General features: G+C 39.1%; 1 protein-coding gene and 1 long non-coding RNA gene across 2 annotated transcripts in view; one reads left to right on the forward strand and one right to left on the reverse strand.

Annotated features, from left to right (window-relative positions):
• Positions 1–23,242, forward strand: part of LOC116695607 (inactive N-acetylated-alpha-linked acidic dipeptidase-like protein 2) — a 730,805-nt gene that overhangs the window by 645,580 nt on the left and 61,983 nt on the right. The window contains exon 15 of the mRNA XM_032525998.1: positions 17,410–17,503. Within this exon, the coding sequence (XP_032381889.1) occupies positions 17,410–17,503 (94 nt within the window). The remainder of the gene's footprint in view (positions 1–17,409; positions 17,504–23,242) is intronic.
• On the reverse strand, positions 872–12,486 carry LOC116695660 (uncharacterized). The gene is made up of 3 exons (XR_004333510.1): positions 12,329–12,486; positions 8,799–8,800; positions 872–883 (listed from the first exon to the last, which is right to left on the reverse strand). It is a non-coding gene; the product is annotated as an uncharacterized LOC116695660 (long non-coding RNA).

The raw sequence follows: 23,242 nt of genomic DNA on the forward strand, positions 1-23,242 counted from the left end.
TTTTACTTTTTGGGCTCTCTAATTTTTTGGGGGATTTTTCCCTTTATTTGATAATGACAGTGCCTAGACAGGAAAGGTGGGAGAGAAAGAGAGAGGGGATGACGAGCAGCAAAAGGCCACATGTTGGATTTGAACCCACTCTTACTGGGTTAGCTAGAGGCCGCCCCGGAATCTGGCGCTCTTATACTTTGTCACTTTGCTTCTTCCTTTGCTCCTGCGATAATTACTACAGCCGCGAGAGGTTGCCGCCTATTAGCAAACATAAATATGGGTTGTTATGGCTCATAAATATGGGAAATGGACACTGTGTCAGATTAGCCAGATTAAAGTTAATTTCTTATAGCCACAATCTGTGTGTTTTGTCGTACAACAGAAAACTCAGATTGGACAGATAGTCTAGCTAGCTGTCTGGATTTACCCTGCAGAGATCTGAGGAGCAGTTAACCATAGTCCTCAGAAATCCACCGGAGGTTAGAATTCTAACACAAAGAAAGTGGAAAGTGTCGAAAGGAAATGGGGCGTTTTGGATATAGACTACCACAGTTTAAACACATCTACAAGGCTTGTATTAACAGTTATTCAAGCTAAAGCCACTTTTGTTAATTATTAGAAAAACAGAAAGATCCCATTAAAAATCAGTTCAAGTTGGGGGGCTGCTACTAGAATGTTTCCTTCCTTTGTTACCTCCCACAGATTCAAGGGACATTTTCTTGAAACAATAAGAGACTGTCTACCCTGCCTACTTTTCTGTAGCAAATGTAATTACCCGTTTTGCTATAAACACGCTTGGACTTTGAACTGTGAGTGCAGCTGCTCTCTGGCACAGGAGTGAGGACTGCTCCTGGCCCATGTCTCATTGTGACAACAGCAGCGTAGCTGCCAGCTAAACCCAAGTTCACCTCCAGCCCACAGAATATTTTATTCCTTCTGTTCCAAAGCCCTGCGCTGACTTCATACCTGCTGCGATCACAGTGGGTTCCTGTTGGAGAAAAACCACAGATCTCTTTGTCCCCTCGGCTGTCTGATGGTAGCGTCACGGGGACTTTGGAGAAGCGGGGCGTCGAGTCGCCTCTCAAAAGCTGATGGAAACCTTTTAAATTGACCTTTGTCGATCTGAAATGAAGACCGATTCAGCAACTGCATGGCTTATTTCTAGCTTAAAATGTTTTCAGAAACACAATTTGGTGAACTGTTTTTGCAAAAAAAACAAAAGATTGTATTCTAAACGTCATTATGGTCGGTTTTAAAGTTCGGGAGCAGCATGTCCCACGTGACTCCTTCGTCCAATCAGCTGCAGACGAAACATGTAGAGAGAGACGGACAGACAAAATGGTGACACACACACACACACACAGGATAAACACCATTAATAACACACCTCCATGTCTTTCTCCTGACAGTTCATGACAGTTCACCAAAACCTTGGCTAGATATTGCTGTAACTTTAAGATGTAACCTTTACTCACACGTACACATGAGTCCACACATCCTCATTTTATCTATATTCTTGTAATTAATTTTATGCTTTTGTTTTATTTAGTCTACCTTGTGCTTTTTTTAGATTCAGTGCTAATTAATACTTGCTAATTCAATTTTGTAGATTTTATGACTCTTGTCATTGTAATAGCGTATTATACTTTTTTTTATTCCCTTCCTTGTTCCTTATAGAAGAGATTCCTTCTATATATCTATATATATATAAGGGGTTTTCTTAATCTCACCTGCTCAATTTGTTTTAAATTTTTTTTAATGTTCTTATTGTGTTTCTGTTCCCTTGATTTTATTGTGCAAATAAATAAATGAATTCAGATAAAGGTTGGGGTACGTCTGAAGGTAAAAGTCTTTCTACCTGTTCCAAAAGGGAAATACAAAACTAATTTGGACCTAATGGCTAAAATTGTGATAATATAATAAAACCTGTCCACGAAGTGTGCAATGCTCAGTACATCCAGTTTAGCTGTGGCCAGCAGCTCTATAGCTCACTCTGTCAGGCAGTCAACAAATATTTCCCCACCTTTTGGTTGCACAGTTTTTGCCCTAAGAGGCTGAAATTTGGCATGGAGGTCAAGTCTATAGCTGCTCCTCATGGCCTTTTTTTGAAATCTCCTCGACTCCTCGGCTGAACCGGGTGTTGTCCTTCCTTGGTGAAGGCTGTCTCAAGCTCTTCATTTAGAGGAATCATCAAAAGCTATAGGTGAGGATGCACAAGAGCAGCCTTCCCAGAAGCTGGGCAGCTGAAGGAGTTGCTAACTCCGCCCAAACAGCTGACGAATTAATGTGACGCTTCAGAGTAAAGGACATGTCATCCTTCTGAAATCACATTTGCTCGGTGCCTCTCCTCTGATGATTTCCTCGCGTCTCTCCTGTGTTTCCTCGGTGGGAGGGATGCGAGGAAGTGAGACAAGTGCAGGAGTCGAGAAGGCAATTTAAGCAACATGAGAAGCACATTATATTAATGTGTGTGTGTGTGTGTGTGTGTGTGTGTGTGTGTGTAGGCATAAATGTGTGGATGCACGCTTCACACAGTGGCCACAGCTATTAGGATTTAGTGCTTGTTTTCCTCTAGTTTTACAGCTGTTTCTTTTGAGAGGGTTTGTGTATGAAAAAAAGTTGGTCCCCGAGTGTGTCACCGAAATCCCAGCACAGCTAAGCGCTGTCCCAGGGGGGCTTGGACTTACTTTCAGTCAGGTTGCCTAAAGATGATGCCATTAAAGTCACCTAAGAAATGTAGGAAAATTCAGCATGCTGATATAGCTCTGAGATATTAACCATGAAAACAAATTGCATCTCAAACATTATAATGGATTGGAAAATAAAATGTTTGGGTGATGAGGATAATGATTGTCTTTTACACAATTAATCACACTTGCATTTTCCACTTTAAGCTCCTCTGTCTCCAGTTGTTGCTTCTGAAAATCCATACGGATTGACAGCTGTTGAAAGGTCCCATACTATAATTACACCAAGTGCTTATTTTTCTTTCTTTGTAACTGTTGAAATAGCTTTACATAGACTGTCACCCAGTAACCAATTGGCAGGAACAGCTTGAATTAACGCAACACAGGATCAATTGTATAGACCTTTTTTAATAGAATTCCATTGCTTGGCAACAGTTTGAGTCCTTATCTTCCTGTCAGCAGATGCCATTTATATACACTGCAACCAAGAATTTTAGCAAGATATACACAGAATCACACTGATACAGAAACACTTCTGGGTAGACAAATGACAGTTAAATTGGGGAGATATATGAAATCAGAAAACCTATTTATTTCTGTTGTCATTTTCAGCCGTACCTGTGTGTGTGTGTGTGTGTGTGTGTGTGTGTCAGTGTGACATTGTGAAACCGACGGTATGACACCTAGTTTGGGGTGTCACTTCTTTATGTTGTGGCCCAACAATTAAAGTAGGTCTTCAACTTGATGTAAGCCAAATTAGGTGACGTGGCATTTCTGGGATTGTTCAGGAGCCCCCACGAATTCAGCTGGATGACTCTAATTTTCGGCTGCATGTCCGTTACATTCAAAACTCCGTCGGATCTCTGAGGACTATGGTTAACTGCTCCTCAGATCTCTGCAGGGTGAATACAGACAGCTGGCTAGACTATCTGTCCAACCGGAGTTTTCTGTTGTACAACTAAAAAAACTCTTGAACGTACCACCAAAGCAAGTTCCTTCCCGAGGTTATTTTGCAGAGGCACCGTTCTGTCCAAATTGTTGAAATATGAAAGCCCCAAACATGTATGTTTGATAAATGAAATGAAAATATTATCCAGTTATCCCCCTGTTTGAGTTCAAGCAAGATTAGCTGCATTAGCTGCCTATGCAGGGGATGTGGGGGGGGGGGCTATGATATGGCTTCAGGTAACCTCAATCAGTGATGACAGTAGGAGGAGACATGTACTGTTCCTATGTGAAATGTTACCACTTTATCACTTTAGAAGTGATACATATGTACTATAATGTTTTTTTTTATTGTTTTGAGCACAACTTGAAAATAAAAACTACCACTCCTACTGTACTTTACCATGCTGCATCTATTCATGTGCTGCCGTTGCATAACTTAACTACATAAGTTATGGTTTATTCATGAGGCCTATTTTGGCCCAGAGAACTGGGCGTCCTGAATCAGAGGAGAATCTCTCCATCTCTCCACGGGCCCTCGGGGGGGGGCAGCCAGGCAGGCAGGCAAACGAGATAGCAGACTTCGACGGAATTACCACTTCACTGCGAGAGAAAGTGAAAATGATCTCCGTCACCTCCTCTGCCTCTTCCATCCACCCGCCTGACCATCATGATTTTGTTTTTCTCGCCTGCTTCATCTGTGTACATGCGTCTGTGGGGATGTGTGTTGATGTGTGTTTAAAGTGCTGCGCTGCCCTTAAGTTGACGCTCCTACTCTGGATGTCTACATGCATGTATTTATGTAGACCGGTGCTGCAAATGATGCTACCAATCTGGAGAGGACAGGAGTTGGCTGAGAGGCTCTGTCAGTTGTGTGTCACTAAGAATACATGATAGCTTCTCTGTGTGTTTGGGGGACAGAGAGAGAGAGAGAGAGAGAGAGAGAGAGAAAAGCTAAGAATGTCACAGGAGAGCCCTCTGCTGTCTGAAGTACTAACCACTCAACATGCCCTTGATTCAGTCGGTTTTTCAGGCTTCTCCACTTTTGTCAAAATTAAAAGGAAATCTGAATATAATAAGAATTCATTACGTGTACATATCGCTTTATCATAGAGACTCAAAGTGCTTGAATGATCCTTATATTTGTTAAGTATCAAAGAAGTGATAGTAGTATAGCATTTCACTAAATGTCTTACCTTTATCTTTTCTTCCCACATAGAAAATTATCAAAATATAAGATACCCCCTTCAATATAAGTGTCCCCCTTCTCTTTCATTCTGTCCCCTCTTGAACTTAGCATTTCATAATATATATGATTAGTATCATGGCAATGAAAACAGAGTGGATATGTGTATTTGCCCACATGGAAACATGACTCCAAGTATTGTTGGAGGTTGGTGGCAACAAGTTTTTGAGTCATTCCTAATATGGATATGAAATTCTTGTATGTAGTATTGCAAATGAATTGGGACGTTGATTGCCTGTATGAGTGTCAAATGGTGAACAAGTAACATGTGTTGATTGAAAGATACTCTCATTGACAAATTCCCTTGACTATTTTCCCACACCTGGGGACACAGAATGGGAGGGGCAAAATGTACATATGCCCAGTTGTGTTTGTTGTTTGAAATAGTCTTGGTGAATGTCCGGTGGGACCAAAATGTTAGTTTTTTTGTAAATAAATGGTAATGCTATGGCAAGAACAGAATGCGGGATTTGTTTCCAATCTCTTGTATACAAAATGACTGTTGATTTGCCTGGAGAGGCTTCGGACTGTAAGGAAAAGAAAAAATGTGTGGACAGATAGCCCTTTACTATGGAAGAGGATTAGGGTCACTGGTTAAAAATGTATGTGAGTTCTGACTTTTTTCTCAGAATTCTGACTTTATTCTCAGAATTCTGACTTTTTTTTTTAATTCTGAGATTAAAGTCAGAATTCTGAGAAAAAAGTAAAAAGTCTGAATTCTGAGAAAAAAGTCAAAACTCACCTACATTTTTCACCAGTGGCCCCAATCCTCTTCCGTACTTTACCAACAGAGAGACTTTTAAATTTGTGTTTTACCTTTCCCTGTTTTTTTGCTCCTATTATTCTTCTTTTCCACGTCTGCATGTGCCACACTAAATACAAAAAAATACCTTTAATAAATACCCCTGTTGTTTCTTACTTAAAATATTTGTTTTTTCAGATACAGATTTTAATGATTTCAGACCTTGATTACATGTATGGAGTACAAACATACAGTACCAGGCAATCTTTGAAAAACATGCACACATGCACACAAACATGTACACTACCCAGCAGAAAATTACATGCAACAAAAATACTTAAACCAAAGTTGAAGATTCTTGGATATTTCCTTTACATTTTAACTCTTAGCTTTTCTGACCATAAAAATTTAATTGATTTCAACATAGATTGGTGGGTGAAATTCTACTTTGTTCAATCATTCACTAAGCCTGTCGCACAGACTTTTGTAATACAAAATGTCGAAACGTCGGATTCCTATAGACCAAATTTCTGTTGTCATTTTCAGTAGTAATTGTAACGTTTAAAGATAGCAACATGAATATTGCAGGCTGCCATTCTTCATTCATTACATAACTAATTTGCCTAACCTTTCCAGTTCTGATGATGTTAATTAACTAATGATGGGTTAAAGTGCAAACAGGAATGCACAAAAGGGACTTTTAGTTCCTGGAACTTTCTTTTGAGAAAGGGCAAGAATTGGTACTTTTTTAGATTTGGCCCCCCCGAAGTTTGAGTGCAATACACTTCTGTACCGCAGTCGTAAATATGGACCGCTGAACACATGCATTTTTTATGATTACATTTTCTAATAATCAAAAACTAGTGAGTCACAAATTTGCCAACACAGCAGAAAATACAACAACACAAGGCATAGCAAGCCATCTAGGCTACAACAATGTTTTTGGGATTGTTCAATTGACACCACCGGATGTCCCTCATTTTGACCGGATGTCAGTTACCTTCCTCTTTGTGTTGGCGTTCTAAACTCTGGCTCCTCAGATGTCTCTAGAGGGTAAATCCAAACAGCTAGCTAGACTATAAGTCCAATCAGAGTGTTCCGTTGCACAATTAAAACCACTAGTGAACGTACACAACAAGTTCCTTTCTTGAGGCTATTTTACAGAGGTACCGTTGCTCCATCTGGAACTTAGCACCGCCCAAGAGGATTATGATTGGTTTGAAGAAATGTCAATGAACTAGTCCACTTTCCTCTTCCATCTGGGAATGTTGTGTCAGCTAACATTACTTACTAGTCCAATATTGAGATGGCCACCTCGGCATTGGACTTGCAGACATTTTATTTCATGGAGCTCTTGACACCAACTAAAACCCAGACAGAGATCTACTCTTTTCCAGCGGTCACTCTTCCCTTTTCTCTTCTTAGCTTCCGCCATCAACTCTTGTTTGATCTCTTCGCATCTGAAGCTGGTGAACCTGGTTCCTTTGCTCCTCCAACCGGATCAGAGCTGCTGGTATACTGCTGTGCTAGCAGTATAAACACTGCAGCTAACGTTCGCAGCAGTTAATGCTGAACTTATACCAAACCACTTTTCAAGCGATTCCACTGTTGCAGACTCAATTCCGATATCGGAATGGAATCCTGAGAGTCTTACTATTTGTGCGTTCTCCCGTCGTCTCAATAGTTCGGTGTAAGGTGGTTATAAAACCCGTGTTTGATATTATCGTAGGTTTTAAGTCTTGGTAGTGAAGTCAAATCATGTGAACGTTGTCAACAACCAATGGGTGCTCTCCCTCCAACACCAATCAGGAAGCAGCAAACTGCTACAGCCGCTGGTGTTTATGGTTGCTATGGTGCCACGGTAAGCCAAAAGATAAAGAGGGAAAGTTGCCTTTTTCCACCCTTCTCAAGTGCATCATCCAATGGGAGATTTACAGGTAGAAAAACGCAGACCTCTGGATAGCGCTGCCATTCATCTGCATGTACCAGGGTTGCATATACGGCAGAACAGAAAATCTGCAAATTTGCCCTTGAATTATCCGCTAACGCTAGCAGTAGCTAGCTCGCTTTAAAACAAGTCTAGTTTTGCTAATTTGTGACCCTGCAAGATCCCCAGTCTTTACATATTATGACAGTCCTTAACGTTAGATGTAGAGCACTGTAGAGGCACAAAGCTTTCTGGGAACTCTGTAAATCACTGAGTTGAGGCTGAGCAACCGGAGGACATCGTGGGAAATCCAGAGAACATTTTCTCCATAAAATATGATCCATACATTACAAAAATCAGTGGTGGTGAGTGATTTAGTGCCTTAGACTTGATGTGTGTAACACACACACTTCTCCAGGAACATCTTACCCGTGAACTAAAGTTACGAGAACAGGCGATCGGGCCGCAGAGTGGGAATGACAGAGGCACCATTCTCCCTATTACAAGTCAGTGTAGCATTAAAACGATTGTGAAGCTGTTATTTTATGGCAAAATAAATATGCAATGTTGCTTTAACTTGCAATCAAATTTAGATGATGGTTAGGGATGTCCAAGGACAAAATTCTGCTTTATACTATCTCCATGACAGAAGTAAAAACAAAAACAAATGTACACACTATTTTAGGTCAGTGAATGAAATGGCTGATTTTTGAAATGTAATTGAACATAAAGTACCAAGTTATCACATGGTTTTCACACATACAGCAGTTGATCTAACCTTGAGCTAGCCAGACCATATAGTATGTAATCACAGCCTCCACACTCAAATTCAACACAATCACCTTGTTGACTATAAATTAAGGTTTTCCTTATATTCAGCTGTGTTGGGCTTCGAGACAGGATGAAAAAAACAGGAAAATAAACAAATGACGCTAAAAAAGGACAAGAAAAATAAATTATCCATAGATGGGGATAAAGTCCAAAGTGGCACCAACACCACATATAGAAACACAAAGATCATTTGGGCATAGGTCAACTGAGTGGGAGTTTTTTCATAATGTCAACAGATTAAAAATGTATATGTACCAACATGTTCCAGTCCAACAAATATAACATTTCATTAATATAGCAGTAAATAAATATTTGCTATGTAACAAAAGTGGAGTAATGGCATCTTGAGCAAAGAATTTGTCACATTCACTAAGTTCCTTCACACGTGCATGTTTGTGCATGTGAGGATTCTGTGTGTCGGTGTCAGACGCCTAGGACCTTGAAAAAGCATCTGTGTTTTACGAGTTGGGGAACGGTCCATGAAGGCTGCGTAGAGGCAAGCCCAGAATAACCTGACACGCCGGATGGTTTGTCACACAGAACCATCTGAGAAGGCGTCATTGGAAAGCGTTTGAAAAAGGGCAGGCCCTTTCAAAAATACCTGGCAGGTGATTGGATGAACTAGCTGTCTATCACGTCCGCCATTGTTGTTATAAACAAGCAGTCACAGCTTTCCCACATATTAAACCACGGCCATAGCTGCCAGTAGCTCCTCACCGGATGTTGATTGGTGCAGTAAGCTAGAAGTTCAGACACAAATGCATTAGGTTGGAGCCTGACAAGATAGATTTCCGTGTGATCTCATGATATTGCAAGAAATAAGCTGCCGTGCAAGCTAATTCCCAGACCATTTTTTTTAAATGAATGTCAAGTACAGCCCCTTTAAAGGTCTAAGACTCTGTACATTTGATTCCCCTTTAGGGAGACACACCTCGACACTGGTGGTGATTATGTGGACAAGACACACACGTACACGTACACAAATTACACACAAGTCATTTAGCTGGCTTGATCAGCGGCTGCCAGTGGTACATAACCCAGTGAACCCCTTGGACAGCTATTGAGAGGTGAATATCTGCTGTGGCCTGCTTGGAACCAAGGTGGGCCGTCAGGGCTAGCAAGGCCTTCAAGAAATTCTCAGAATTAATTTTATTAATTTCATATGTATTTTACCAAGTCCGTTCCCACAAATCTATTAACGTAATTTTATTGCTAGTCTCTGCCTCGGTCGCGGTGCTTTTAGTGTAACTCATAAAGTAAAGCTTTTAGAATTCCTAGTGAATCCCTCTTCTGTTTAAGCAATTAGGGACAATGTTGTCAATTGTCATATTCTTTAGCTAGTCAAATTCCGAGTTTGCCTTGTTGGGCGTATTCTTTGACCGACCGGAGCATTTTAACTGGCCCAGCCACCTATGTCAGCATTCTTCGGACCAGTTAGTTAGTTAGTCAACAAGCTAGCATCACGTAACTCCAGCAGTAAGGTTAGTTCAAGTTCATTTAGAGTTTTATATGGAAAGTTTTTATAAGAAAGAGGGATGTACTTGGTCTTTGGTGGGATTAATGGATTTTTCTGCATTGTAGTGAAATGATTTTACTAGCTATTACTGCTTGCTTTAGATTGTTCCTGCTGGTGTAATGCAGCATCGTGTCATACTGCGTGAAAGTAATGGCTTCAGTCACTGTGTATTCATGTCTCTGCAATAGTGTATTAAAGCTCTCTAGGTGTTGAGCCTTGTGTTAAATCACTTTATTCCACACGATAATGCCCCAGTGGTATAGTGAGGTTATTCGAAGGTGGTTCCTTTGATACTGAAGGCCCAGATGTAAAATATTTGTCTTCTGACTTGAGCTTACACTAAAACTTAGTACACATATTCTGTATCTTCTAAGTAATTCATTTATTCTTCATTGTTGCATAGTGAGTAACATTTAAAAACTTAATAAAAATCAAACTTGACACACTAAAGAGACACACATACTAAACCAATGAAATGTTGCTTTTCTCCCTGCAAAAGTAAGTTTTTTTTACGCAATTGCATAAAAATGGCCAACCCATTGTGTACAACAGAGCTGTTCCAGAGCTTGGGGAGTGGGGTCATGGTGGATCTTGATGTTTTACACAGGGTTGGTCAATAAGCTTGGTTATGACATTTCACCCTTGGCCAGATGATGATGTGCAAAAGATTCCTTTCCTTTCCTTCCTCTATGCCAGGAGAGTTCAAAGAGATACAGAACATCTGAATGATGTTAATCCCTGAGATGTCACTGAGACAGATGGCACTAAAAGGTCAGTTCAGGAAAGGGGATGAGGGGAGGGAAGGTCATGACAGGAGAGGAGGCGAAGAAAAGAGGAAACATTAGAAACGATGCTCAGGTTAATTTGTTCTACCTTCCACTCCAACTGTCATCTTTCTTTAGTTTGGATTGTCTTTTCCTTTCTGTTATGTCACAGCCTCTTTTCTGCCTTTCTTCCTCCATCAATATCTCTCGCCAACTCTCCCCCTCCCCTCTCGCTGCCTCTCTCTCTTTCTCTCCTTTCTGACTCCTCTGCCTTGGAAAGAGACAATCCAGAAATAAGGCCATAAATAAGAAATCAACGGCCTTTTCTGTCCCACCACATTACAGGCTTTTGATGTATGCTTTCTGCAGTAGTATTACTCACCAGCCTCAAATCAATGCTCTAATCTTTCCCCTGCCAGATTGATTTCAGTGGAAGTGACAACAGCGTGGAAAGGTGCAGAACAGATCTGTACACTGTAGGCCATTTTCAAAATACTAGCAAAGCAGTGTTATATAGGGACAGCTGCTTAGGTAGATTAAGTAAGATGTCAGCTATCACATAGGCACAGAGGTCCAAGCATTTTATATCTTTCCAGTTTTGGTCTTTAATCCCCATCTAGTCCATCCTCATGGCCAAACAGTTTACTATCACAGAACCGTATTTTGAATTCTGATCAAAGTCCCAAATTTGTAGTTATAAACATATAATGTCTACATATAATGTCTACATATAATGTTGATGTTTTATGGAGGCTGTGTCTCAGGAGGTAGAGTGGTCGTCAACCAATTGGAACGTAGGTGGTTCAAACCTTGGCCCCTGCAGTCTACGTGTTGAAGTGTCCTTGGGGAAGATACAGAACCCTAAATTTAAAAATTGCTGTGAATGTTTAAAGGTTGTGCAGCTTGTATGGTAGCCTCGTTGTATAAATGTGAGTGCATTGTTGTGAATGGTGCCTGTAGAGGAAATAAGGAACTACAAGAAAAAAGTGGAACTACAATATCAGGATGTATACAATTCCTTGCATGCTGTGACAGATTACAAGCCCACACCCTATTTCTCAAGTGCTGATGTGCCTCTAGCCTCTAGCAAGTGAGTTACAAGTTACACATGTTATTCTCACTTTGAGGCAATCAACAAGCAAAAACAGCTGATGCAGAGGTTAATTGATGGGTGCACATCTCACACCCATCCCCCTTTCTGAGCATGACACCAGGATTGTGCATTGACAAAATGTTCCAACTTGGAATCATTTTAAAAATTACAATTCCAATGGAACCGTTTGGAAAATTTGGTTTCAAATCCAATTTTTACGTTCCAAGATTTAACACGAGGAAGTTTTGGATCCGTAGTAAATGTGCTGTATTTATATAGTGCTTTTCCAGTCTTAACAACTGCTCAAAGCGCTTTTACATCTACAGGATACATTCACCATTCACACACATTCATACACTGTGGCCGAGGCTGCCGTACAAGGTGCCACCTGCTCATCAGATAAACACTCACACACATTCACACTCCGATGCGCAGCACCGGGGGCAACTCGGGGTTCAGTGTCTTGCCCAAGGACACTTCGACAGGGATCGAACCACCAACCTTCCGATTGGCAGGCAACCGCTCTACCACTGAGCCACAGCCGCCCCTTGGATGTATGATGGTAGTGGCCACCATACATCCAAACACTTGTTGTATTGCACCCATGGAGCAGAGTAAGCGGCGCTCTAAAGTGTGGCTTTATTTCACGTTAAAAGAGCCCAGTAAAATCTGTAAATCCCCATTGAATAAAAATAAAATGTTCCTCTTATCTGTGACATAAGCATGTGACCCGTTTAAACTCCACCCTTTTAACCCTTGTGTTGTCTTCCCGTTAACCATCAACTTGTCCTTCCAGCTCAAAATTGAGAATGTTTTTGCTCTTTTCCAATGTTTTTGTCGCTAAATCACACTTTTTCAAGCTTTTGGCACTTTTTTTTTAAACCTGAGCTGGTTTAATTACAGGTTTTACACTTATTCCTGGAATTCATGGTCAACAAATCTCATTTATATCAAACTTTTTAGTTAAAAAGGCAGAAATTATGAATTATTTTGACTGATAGTTAAGATCAGAGGATGTTGAGTGGCTCACAGATGGGTAGATGTCAAAGTTTGTGTGGTTTTTGGACAACATGGTTAAAGGGTTAAAAGAACTGAAATCGAGAATTGATTAAACCCGGAAGCAAAAGGAAGAATTGGAACTGGAATCAGAATTGTTCAAATCAACATGATTTTTAATTCTTTGCCATGGAGGGACTTGTGCAAATATTAGTTGACATTTCCAGCAGTAAGTGTGCAGCATGTGCGTTACCCACCCACCATGCTAGCGGTTTGGCTGGTTCTGCCGTGACTGGGTCCTCCCAGTGATCACAGCCAAAGTCAATGGACCGCAATCGACTACAGCCTCCAAGACTGACAGAGGAGGCTATTTTGAAGACAGGGAATACATACTGAGATGGTTGCTTTCCAGGTTTGGCTCCTGGCACCAAAGGGCTCAATCAGCAAATAGGACAGCTGTACAGCTGAACGTACAGCCAACTACTGTAATGGCAGCTAATCACAGTTAGCTGCAGTTACAGCTGTTACTTTAGCAACAATTAGCCTAAAGCTATTAATCTAAAACTCCGTAAATCACCTCAGCACTATGTTCACTGTCATCTTAACTTACAACATTTATAACAACCCTAATGACAAGTCCAAATGGTTCAACCCTACTTATCCATTATAAAAGCATTTGTCAGTGTAATCAAACTTTATGACATCTTTATGAAAAGTTCAGATTGTTTCACTTTAATTATTCATGTCACATATATATATATATATATATATATATATATATATATATATATATATATATATATATATATATATATATACACATCACATATACTTTTACGTTTGATTTGGCCTGCTATGACATATTTATGTCTAGGTTAATGCCAATTTGTCATAACAGAGTTCTCAAACAATGCTAACTTAGCTTTAAAAGAGTCATCCTTTAGCGGCACCTAATGACAACAGTCATAAACATTCATAAAGACTCCTTCATGTTTATGACTGGCGTCATGTTATGATTATAATAGTGCCATGTCCGTCTTATGCACACCCCTTCAAATAAAAATGTTAGCGAGTTGCATTTTAACACGTCCAGCAAACATGGAGCAACAGTAGCATTCAGTCTTGCTTCTTGCCATCTAGCAAATGTTATACTACTCTCTTTTAGCTTTTTACTTGTCTCTGTTAGATTCATATTGCATTAAGCCATTTCATTTCAAAATACTGATTAGAGCACCTTTATAAAATTAAAGAGTACAATCAAATACATAGTAAATATCGATGTGGATCATAGATTTGACCTCAACCAAGGAAACCAGGAAAAATACATTGCTACATATTGGCACTGTTGGACTTGATAAGCACCAAACCAGAATTAGTTCTCCCTTGGCATCTCTATACTATACAGACTACTCAGTACTACCAAACACCTTGTGACTAGAAGATTAGAAATCAGTTAGAAATCTTCATGAAAGGGGCAAATACATTAGCTCACATAATAGACGTGAGGGCTGCTGGTGTAAGGCAGAGGCCCTCTGCCATCTCCACCATGGCTTCAATTATTTGCAGTAATTACACCGAGATATTACAAATTTATCTGGAAATGATATATTTATGTTTGCAAGCCACATCTGTGAACGCGAGATGCCTGAGTGAGTGCTGTGTCTTTTTCCCTCACCTGACCCTGTAGTGAGGCTGCTGGCAGTCTGCCTTTCACTCTCAGTCCAGCCTTGGTCAGGCTGACGTCCAACACTTTCAACCTGAGGGCCTCGATTGTGTGTGTGTGTGTGTGTGTGTGTGTGTGTGTGTGTGTGTGTGTCTGTAGGTGTGTGCGTGTGCATGATGTGTGCCACTGAGTGGATGAACTGGGTGCTAAGGTTATCATCCAAGAGTCTGCTCAACTAGAGACAAACTTGAGGCTCGCTGACCAGGGATGAATCAGGTCAGCTGGAACACACACGCACACACATAAAAGTCCATACAGCCACACACAGGCACACACGCATGCCACCACGCACACACACACACACACACACACACAAACAGAAGTATTGCACAACTGACCTTTACTTCTCTTCCTTTCTTTGGTTATGGAGCAAAAGGCCCTACTGTAGGCAAGTTTAGCACATTTTAGACACAAGAGGAATTCCTTGTTCTTTACATAATGCATACAAGATATTAAAAAAGATAAACAAAATACAGCATAAGATATTTTTTGTGTATGGTAAGAGGAGGATAAAACAGGAAACTGCTAATAAGCTTCAAGCTTTTGACATTGGGCATTTCTGACTTAGCTTTCCCCATGGCAGCGGTTTACTGACATCTGATAACTGCCGTTGGTTAGCAACAGGACCAGCACTTCTCTGTTAAAACCTTTTTTTCTTTTTTCTTTATTTGCTCGACTATGGCAAGTTAATTAGGCAGAGAATAACCATCCCACTAAATCCTTCCCCATTCTGTCTGTTGGAACTGAAGTAATATTATTAATTCATTATTTATTGATTAATATTACAGTATAGCTATAGTCATTGGTAGCAAGGTACACTAATGAAGTGCAATGCTGTCACTTTATAGCATGTTATACCACTTTACAGCATGGTGTAGCACTTTCTTTGTCTCCTTGTTTCCTATCTGTTCAGTAAAGGCAAAAAAATGATAAAACAAAACAATGACAATTTGATTAAAGAAAAACAGTACAACAAATAGAAATAGAAGTGCAGAAGAAGAAACTCTACATTCACGCTGAATCTTTGTAGTGTGGAAATGAATGGAGCTCAGGGTAAATCATGCATGTTATGTCCTTGGCTGATAAAGGTTATTCCAATTATAGTGTGGCACTGAGAAATACAATATTCTTGCAGTACAGCGATGGGGTTTATTTCCTGTGAGATTGATATAGTCTAAGTGTGAAATAGAGCAATCAATACATCAATAATCCCAGCAGAGTAGTTGGTTAGAACAACAAGCTGCAGTGATGTTATAACTCAGATAAAAATGCAAAGCTGACGCTATGCCAAGTCGTCTACCTGCTAAGAGAGTGGCCACATCAGTGGCACTGTTTGCATCAAGATGACAGACCCTTCACTGTGAGAGCAGAGCCAGACAGACACTCTGTGATTTGGACAATGCATCTCAGTATGGGGTGCCAGCACAAGTAAGGAAATCCATAAGTGTCTGCTCACACAGCAGCCGAATGTGTCCCAGTTATTTATTCTCCCCATAACATGTAAGCTGTTGAATCAGTATGAAAAGAAAAATGTTACGTGGACAGAGATTTTCGATTCAAAATCTGGAACACAATGGTGTGTATTTCAAAGTCCGATCCTAAATCCAACAGGAGACACAGCAGGAATTGACCGAATGAATTGCTGCTTCTTCCTAAACACCAATCCGAATCTAAAAGCTCAAACTGGGAGGTGTTGAAAACACACAGCAGAAGTGTAAGCATATGAATGGACATGCTGTCTTATTATTGTTATTGTGGTAAACAGGTTCACATTTATTTAGAAAATGGCTGTCAGTCCATGTTGCTGCTGAAGATGGGTTGCTTCCTTGAAGGAGAAGATACCACTCAAGAAGAAAAACAACTGAGTAGCAGTTAAAATTTTGCCTATTTGTACAGCGTTGATGTCAACACAACAATGCCCAAAGTCCCTACAAGCGTAAAAACAACAAACTTGTAAAGGGATGAGTTGCAAAAACATGAATCAAAAAAACATGAATGCTGACAATCAATAGATTTTTACTGGTCTATGGTAAAAACAAAGGGTTGAAGAGTGAGGAAAGGGAGAAAAACATTCAACTGTGCGAAAGCTAATAGACAGAATATTCTTTTAATTGCTTTGCAAACATTCAATGCATGTCAAAAAAAAGTAACAGAAGAAAAAGTCAAAGCAGATTTAAAAGCGTGAGAAAGATTGCCGTCTAAAAAGCACAAAAATCAAATACAAAAATGGATTTTTCTGTTGAGCGGGGTTTTCAGTAAAGGGGTGAGAGTCTAAATGAATCAATCCGTTCCATTGTGTTGACTTTTAGTCGGACAAAATTAAAGTCATTATCAAGCAGCTCAAAGTAAAATGTTGGTGCATCAAGATCTTTAAATATACCTATTAATACCATTTCTTAAGTTTTATACATACTGACCCTGGCCTACTAACTAGCCTTTTCCTGGAGCTTTCCCCCACTGTCTCTCTCTCTCTTTCTTTATCATTTGAGTTTGCTCAGTTGTCATCACTGACATTTTTGGGAAAAGATGCTTCAGTCAAGGGTATTTTGTCTGAGGTCAGGAATTAACTTTTATACTCAACTCTTACCTTTTAGTTTTGGAGCCCGGATATGCAGCTTTAGGGACATGCTGATAGGGATATGATGATGCTGTTGTGGTGACAAGTTAATTTATAGGCATGCAGGTCTTATAATTAAATTTAATTAAATCATCTACGGGTGTTACTTATCTTAGAACATGGGTCGCTGGAAAAATCTTTGAAATTCATGAAGCCCTGCGTACTGTTTACCTGCACATTTCCTCCGTAGTTCATCATAAAACGTATCATACAGACAACTTAATTACACTTTCTGTTCTGTGCCCATGGAATGACGTGATACATGAATGCAGCAGAGGAGAAAAACTAAAAAAACTGAACTTAATTCAAATCTTGTGGCTGTTTTCTACAGATGACAGCAGAAGCCATTCTCCGCCTGGTCAATGATCCTGTGCTGCCATTCTACCCTCTGGACATTGCCCTGGATGTCCAAAACAAACTCAAAGGTAATGCTGAAGATATTAAAATGTTAGTGAGGATGGTGATGATAATGTGCAGTGTTATTTATTTATTTAATAAGCTAGTCTTACCTACTCTTGAGCAGTATAACAACAAGCAAACAACAAAAATTGACAAAGAGCTATTAAAAGTTATTACAGGTTACATGATTCCTCAAACACATCTGCTAATAATCCTTTAAAATTTCCAAGGTAACGAACAAAACTAGTTAACAATTTGCAGTTGAATGGATTTAAATATAGTATCTGAACCTAGGTTTGCATAACGCACTATGATGAACATGGTTTTACTGCTGAAGTAAGGATGGTGCGGTGTAGTATGTGTGCAGCCTTAAAAGTTGATTGAACAATAGTATTATGGTTAAGAAATTGCACACAGCCTTATTTTAAACAGAAAGCAGTGTTATATTTCATTTGTAAGTCAAATGTTGGATAAGAATTTTGAGTGAAATCAGATCAGATTTGTGTGACTGTGATGTATGAAAAAAATGGAATGGCCGGATAGTCAGAGACAGTGGTGAATGTAGAGAACATACGGGAGACGTGAATGAGCTGCTATCACCTCAAAAATGTCAGCTCATGGGAAAGAAAGAAAGGTCAATACAGAGTTTTGAGTTTTTAACCAAATATGGACTTTTAAGTAGTTATTTACTGAAGTCAAAGGTAAAGCAGTGTGCTTAGTTTGTGGAGAACAGATCGCTGTGTTAAAGGATTAGAATTTGAATCGCCACTACAATACTAAACAGGCAGAATAATCAAACTTGACTGATGCAGAGCGAGCATGGACGTCTGAAGCTTTGCTACTTAAACTCCAAACGCAACAAGGCTTTTATACCAAGCGTCAAGACCAACTTTGTGATATCCCCCAAATCACCAAAAACAGTAAGGCATTTTCAAAAGGGGAGCTTATTAAAGTGTTCGGTGAACTCTGCCCAGAGAAAAAAGTCTGAGAACATAACATCTGACATAAAATTAATATTGAGCAGAACTGAGTTGAGTCTATTGTTCCAGCCCTCCATAACAGTCTCTGTTTCTCATGTGGCCCCTTGGGGAAATGAATTGCCCACCCCTGCTGTAGGACAACGTGTGTAGGAGACTGGATAAATGAATTCACATACATCTAATTAGCTTATACAGGCTACTTAGGGGCAACTCAAATCTGCACTCGACTAACATCGGGAAGTGACACATTCTATAAAGATACTCTGAGATGGCTCATTCATTTTTGTATTGAATTTCTGCTGCGAAGGAAAGAAAACGCAGCACTTACTAAACCCACCAAAACAAAAATGTAGAGGCTTCAAGAGAAACTGCAGTGCAACGCATAATCTAAGATCAATACAATATACTATTATCTATTGTATAAGAAGCAGACCTGACACATATACAATAATGCAGTTTCTGTAATTCCATCTGATATTAGTTTTTATGACATTGAGCTATTACTGACTAAATGTTCCTGTGTTAGTGTTTTGGAAGAATTCTTTGATTTTGGGACAGGTTTGCAGTGTTTTGATAGACTTAGTGTATTATTGTGTTTTGAAAATTAGCGTTGGAGTTTAGTTTACAATGTGTGATTTTGAACATAAAATTTTGCCAGTTGTGTGTTGTCGGTGTGCTGCTGCGTTAAGAGTTTATGAAAATTGTTAAAAGTATTGAAAAAATTGTCATAGCAATCGTAAATAACTGTAGTTTCCTCTTTATATGAGGCAAAACCAAAAGTGAATGCACCCATAATGTTGCTAAAAATCCCTCACTGCACAGAAAACTTGTCAATAATTTGTTTTTTGAAAGTGATATTTGATTCTGCACTGTGCCAACAAAATGAGTCTTGGATTCTTTACAGAACACTGCAGTATGCACCGTGTGTGTGTGTGTGTGCGTGTGTGTGGCTGTTTTGGACTTTTATGCAGAGGCATAACTCATGCCCACTGTCGAGCCAGCCAGCTTGAGCATCAATCCCTAAAACCCTCTGCAACAAACATGAACACGCACACGCGAAACGCTAAATGACATGCTATGCACACAAACAAGGGATCCCACAAGTGTGCACATAACTTGCTGGCAGGCAAAAAACACTTTTGTATACTGTTTTTACATGAACGCACACATACACCACACACACACACACACACTACACACGCAAAGTCTTTTCCCCAGACTCTCTCCCAGAAGAATGATTTAGGGCTGGTTCGTGTGTTTAGCTGAACTTATCGATCTCTCCTCTCATGATTTCACAACACGGTGACCTTGATTTCTTTTGTAAAAATTAAAATGAAGTGTTCATTTTCTCTTATTCTTCTGCAACATCAGACCTTTCAAAGACCTTCTATTTAATGGTTAGTAGAAGTTGAAATCTTTTACAGAGTATTGTATGAATGCCAGTTTATTCACAGAAAACCTTTACAAAAATCACATCAACCACATTTCATTATATCACGTATAAATTACTTTATCTACTTTGATTCTGCACTATATTATTTTGCAGGTGTCCATATTGTAATTTTACATAGGTATAGGCTACACAGATGGATGTATAACCATTTAAATATTCTGGCTCATCACCAGGATCTAACATTAATTAACTATCCTCTATTTAAGTTGTGCTGCCAGGCCATTTCCAATTTAGTCGCTTAACTTCCAGTTGCTATTGGTGGCTTTAGTAAATACAAGTCAAAAGTCATTTTTTATACCAAGTCGCAAACACACATGCTCATTTTTGAGGTGGTCAAATGGGCTGACACCACCACATCTATCATAAATATCAGACATGTGGTAGTAATGATGTACCATAGATTAGAACGACTTATTAAATCAATTTTAAAGTTTTAGGACCTTTCTGTTTTCTTTAACAGCACTGAGGTTGGGTTAAACCCACCACACTCCATTTAAAAAAAAACAATGCTTTGAGCGTGTATAAAGCCAACGTATTTTCACATGTAAATCGATAAACTGTGTTTACTTTAACCCAAACTAGAGTTGTGATGGTTGGAAAAGTGGAAAGATGACCCAAACAGCTTTTTCTAGTTTTATTTTGTTTCTGTCGACTTTGAATGAAGTGTAACTTGCGATGCTAAAATGATTGTTTATTTACATGGAATCTGGTGGCTTCAGCAAATGCAATTTTGCGGATGTTTTTATGTTAAAAAATAAACAAAAATGTTACTCTTTAAACAGTAAGGTCAACCTCCTTAGAAATCTTTTCCATGATGTTGTCAGAGACTAAGAATATTAATCTTAGCCTGTCAGTGGCAAAAGAGCTGTTTTGTGAATGTTATTATAAGCTGCACAATTGCTCAATGAACTTGCATTGTAGCTTGTTTTTCTGCTGCCGACTGCTGCGAAAGTGACTAATACTGGACCAATGTCAAAGATTGTTGCTCCCATCAGTTACTCAGGCACAAAAACATAGGAAAATAGGGTCCAGGTTGAAAAAAATGGTAGTTAACCTTTAAGCTAGACATACATAGACTGACAATACAGGCACATGTTAAATATAAGAAATTGTTCCTCTGTGTATGAGCTACGATTAACATATTTATCAGTGTGCAACTTCAATAGTAAGAAGGAAGCACTTTAGTCAAGGTCTGAAATGAATGCTGGATAAATTTACATTGCCAAATATTCAGGAGTTAACATGCTGTACAACCTCTCAGGCCTTCTGAACAAAAAACAGCTTATTCAGTCACAGTCTCAGAGTGTGCAAAAACTCTGTCCTTGAATATTAAGATGACCTATGAAAGAGGATGCACAACAAAGGCTTTAATACATTTGGCATTCATGCCGTCTTCCCTTGCAGAATAAGCTTAAAGTTACATTACTTTTTGTTATACCATATCAGAGTGAAATTTCGGAATCTCTTATGACGAATAATCAATACAGTATTTGACTTGCTCTGGGGCCACATTAGTTGTGGATTTACACTAAGAAAATGCACACTGCACAGAATGAATTTTTCATGCTTGGGTTGAAAAAAAATCTATGTAGCCTATCAATCATCTACAAAACAAGATCAGAGATTGAAAAAGATGAAGACGCTCCATCACCGGTTCTGTAGCTCCAACTTTAAGTCTCATTCATTGTACCAGTGAGGCAATCTTTCAGTGGCACGGGTTCATAGGCTATGCCTAAGCATGTAAGGACCGTCCCTAGATTGAGTGCTAATGCTTCCCCGTCTGAGTACAATTGACAGATTATGACCCGAGAGAGAGAGATGACACATGCTTTTAGCCTCTGTTTCATCACTTTGTCCCTTATTGCACCTCTATGTCTGCCCCTTCTATCTATTCAATTCAAGCTTCACTTTAAAGGTATAAAAGATTCTTCTTGGCAACTTTGCCCAATTGCGGTGAGATGAAAAACTGTGCTACAAGTCAAAGCCAAAAGGCTTTATCAAAGAAATGATAAAAGAATTATACCCTTAGTTACCAATATGATTTAAAACAATACAGAATTACTTAACGTTTCCGTTTGTATTTGTCTCATAATTATCTAAATTACTGGCAGGGATTAACTAGTTACAGCTACCGACATTAGGTATTTATTATAAAAGAAAGGTATCCATAATCTGAAACAGTTATGGGGAAAAAAATGTGTGATATTGTGAGATATTCACAGTTACATGGGGGGGTTACATCTGAATATTTTCTGTAAAAAGCTAGGCTATATGTTCATAATCTTATGTGTTGCTGCACATGTTTTTCATGTGTAGTGTCTTCTTTTGACATTTCTAACCACAGTCCGTCATTCAAGTTTTTTATTTTTTTTATTTTATTTACCAAGGAAATAGTCCCTTTGTGATTCCAAATCTCTTTTACAAGTGTCAACATACAGTAAAAAAAAAGACTTAATACAAAATTAGAAAAATTACGTCAAACACTAAAAATCTGAATTCTGTAACAGGACATGTGCATTCAGTGGTCTGGAAGTCCTTTGTCCTATTACAAAAAATTTAAAAAAAAAAAAGCCCTTTCAAACAGTCTGGGTTGGAGGAATGACGTTCTGATGCTTTCGATGGGTTCTCCTTTTTGAATTTTGCAGTGTTTCCAGTCTGACATTTCCTCTCAAGCTGTCTGAGAGCTGCCACTATGGCTACGGATGATCAAAAAAAAAAAGAAATAGTAGTACATTTCATACAAAAATCGGACAAGGGTTCAAACATAACCAGTCAACACACAAACTGTTTGCCAGCGGTCAAAATGCTATTGACGTTGCAAATGGCGATCTCCAACCTCAAAACATCTGCAGGTATGTTAGTTTAGTTAGCTTGTTAGTTGATTGTATAATTATATATTCCAGATTTGTTTGTTTTTTTAAATCGCGTTTCAAGCTCTACCGATTCATAAGCGAGTCCTAAAATTCCCAAAAAAATCCTACAAATTCCAAAAAAGAAATTCATATTATATATTATGTATTTTTTTTATTGTAGGTCTACTGCAATCACATGATACTTTATTGATCCCCAAAGGGAAATTCAAGGTCCCATTAGCTTACAGACATCACACGCACAGTTCACATCATAACAGGATGTTAATAAACAAATCCACATGAATAATCTGGATATGAACATTACATGGATACATACAAAAAGTAACTACATTTACATACTGTGAATCTTGTTATGAATCGAACATTGTTTTTGAATCCCAAAATCAATATTAAATTTACAGGTAATACAGGTAAACAAGGATTTTATTAAGGCCAAAGTCCAAGGAAAACACAGGGAGC

This window comes from Etheostoma spectabile, chromosome 9 (genome assembly GCF_008692095.1).
Source record: "Etheostoma spectabile isolate EspeVRDwgs_2016 chromosome 9, UIUC_Espe_1.0, whole genome shotgun sequence".
Taxonomy (NCBI): domain Eukaryota; kingdom Metazoa; phylum Chordata; class Actinopteri; order Perciformes; family Percidae; genus Etheostoma; species Etheostoma spectabile.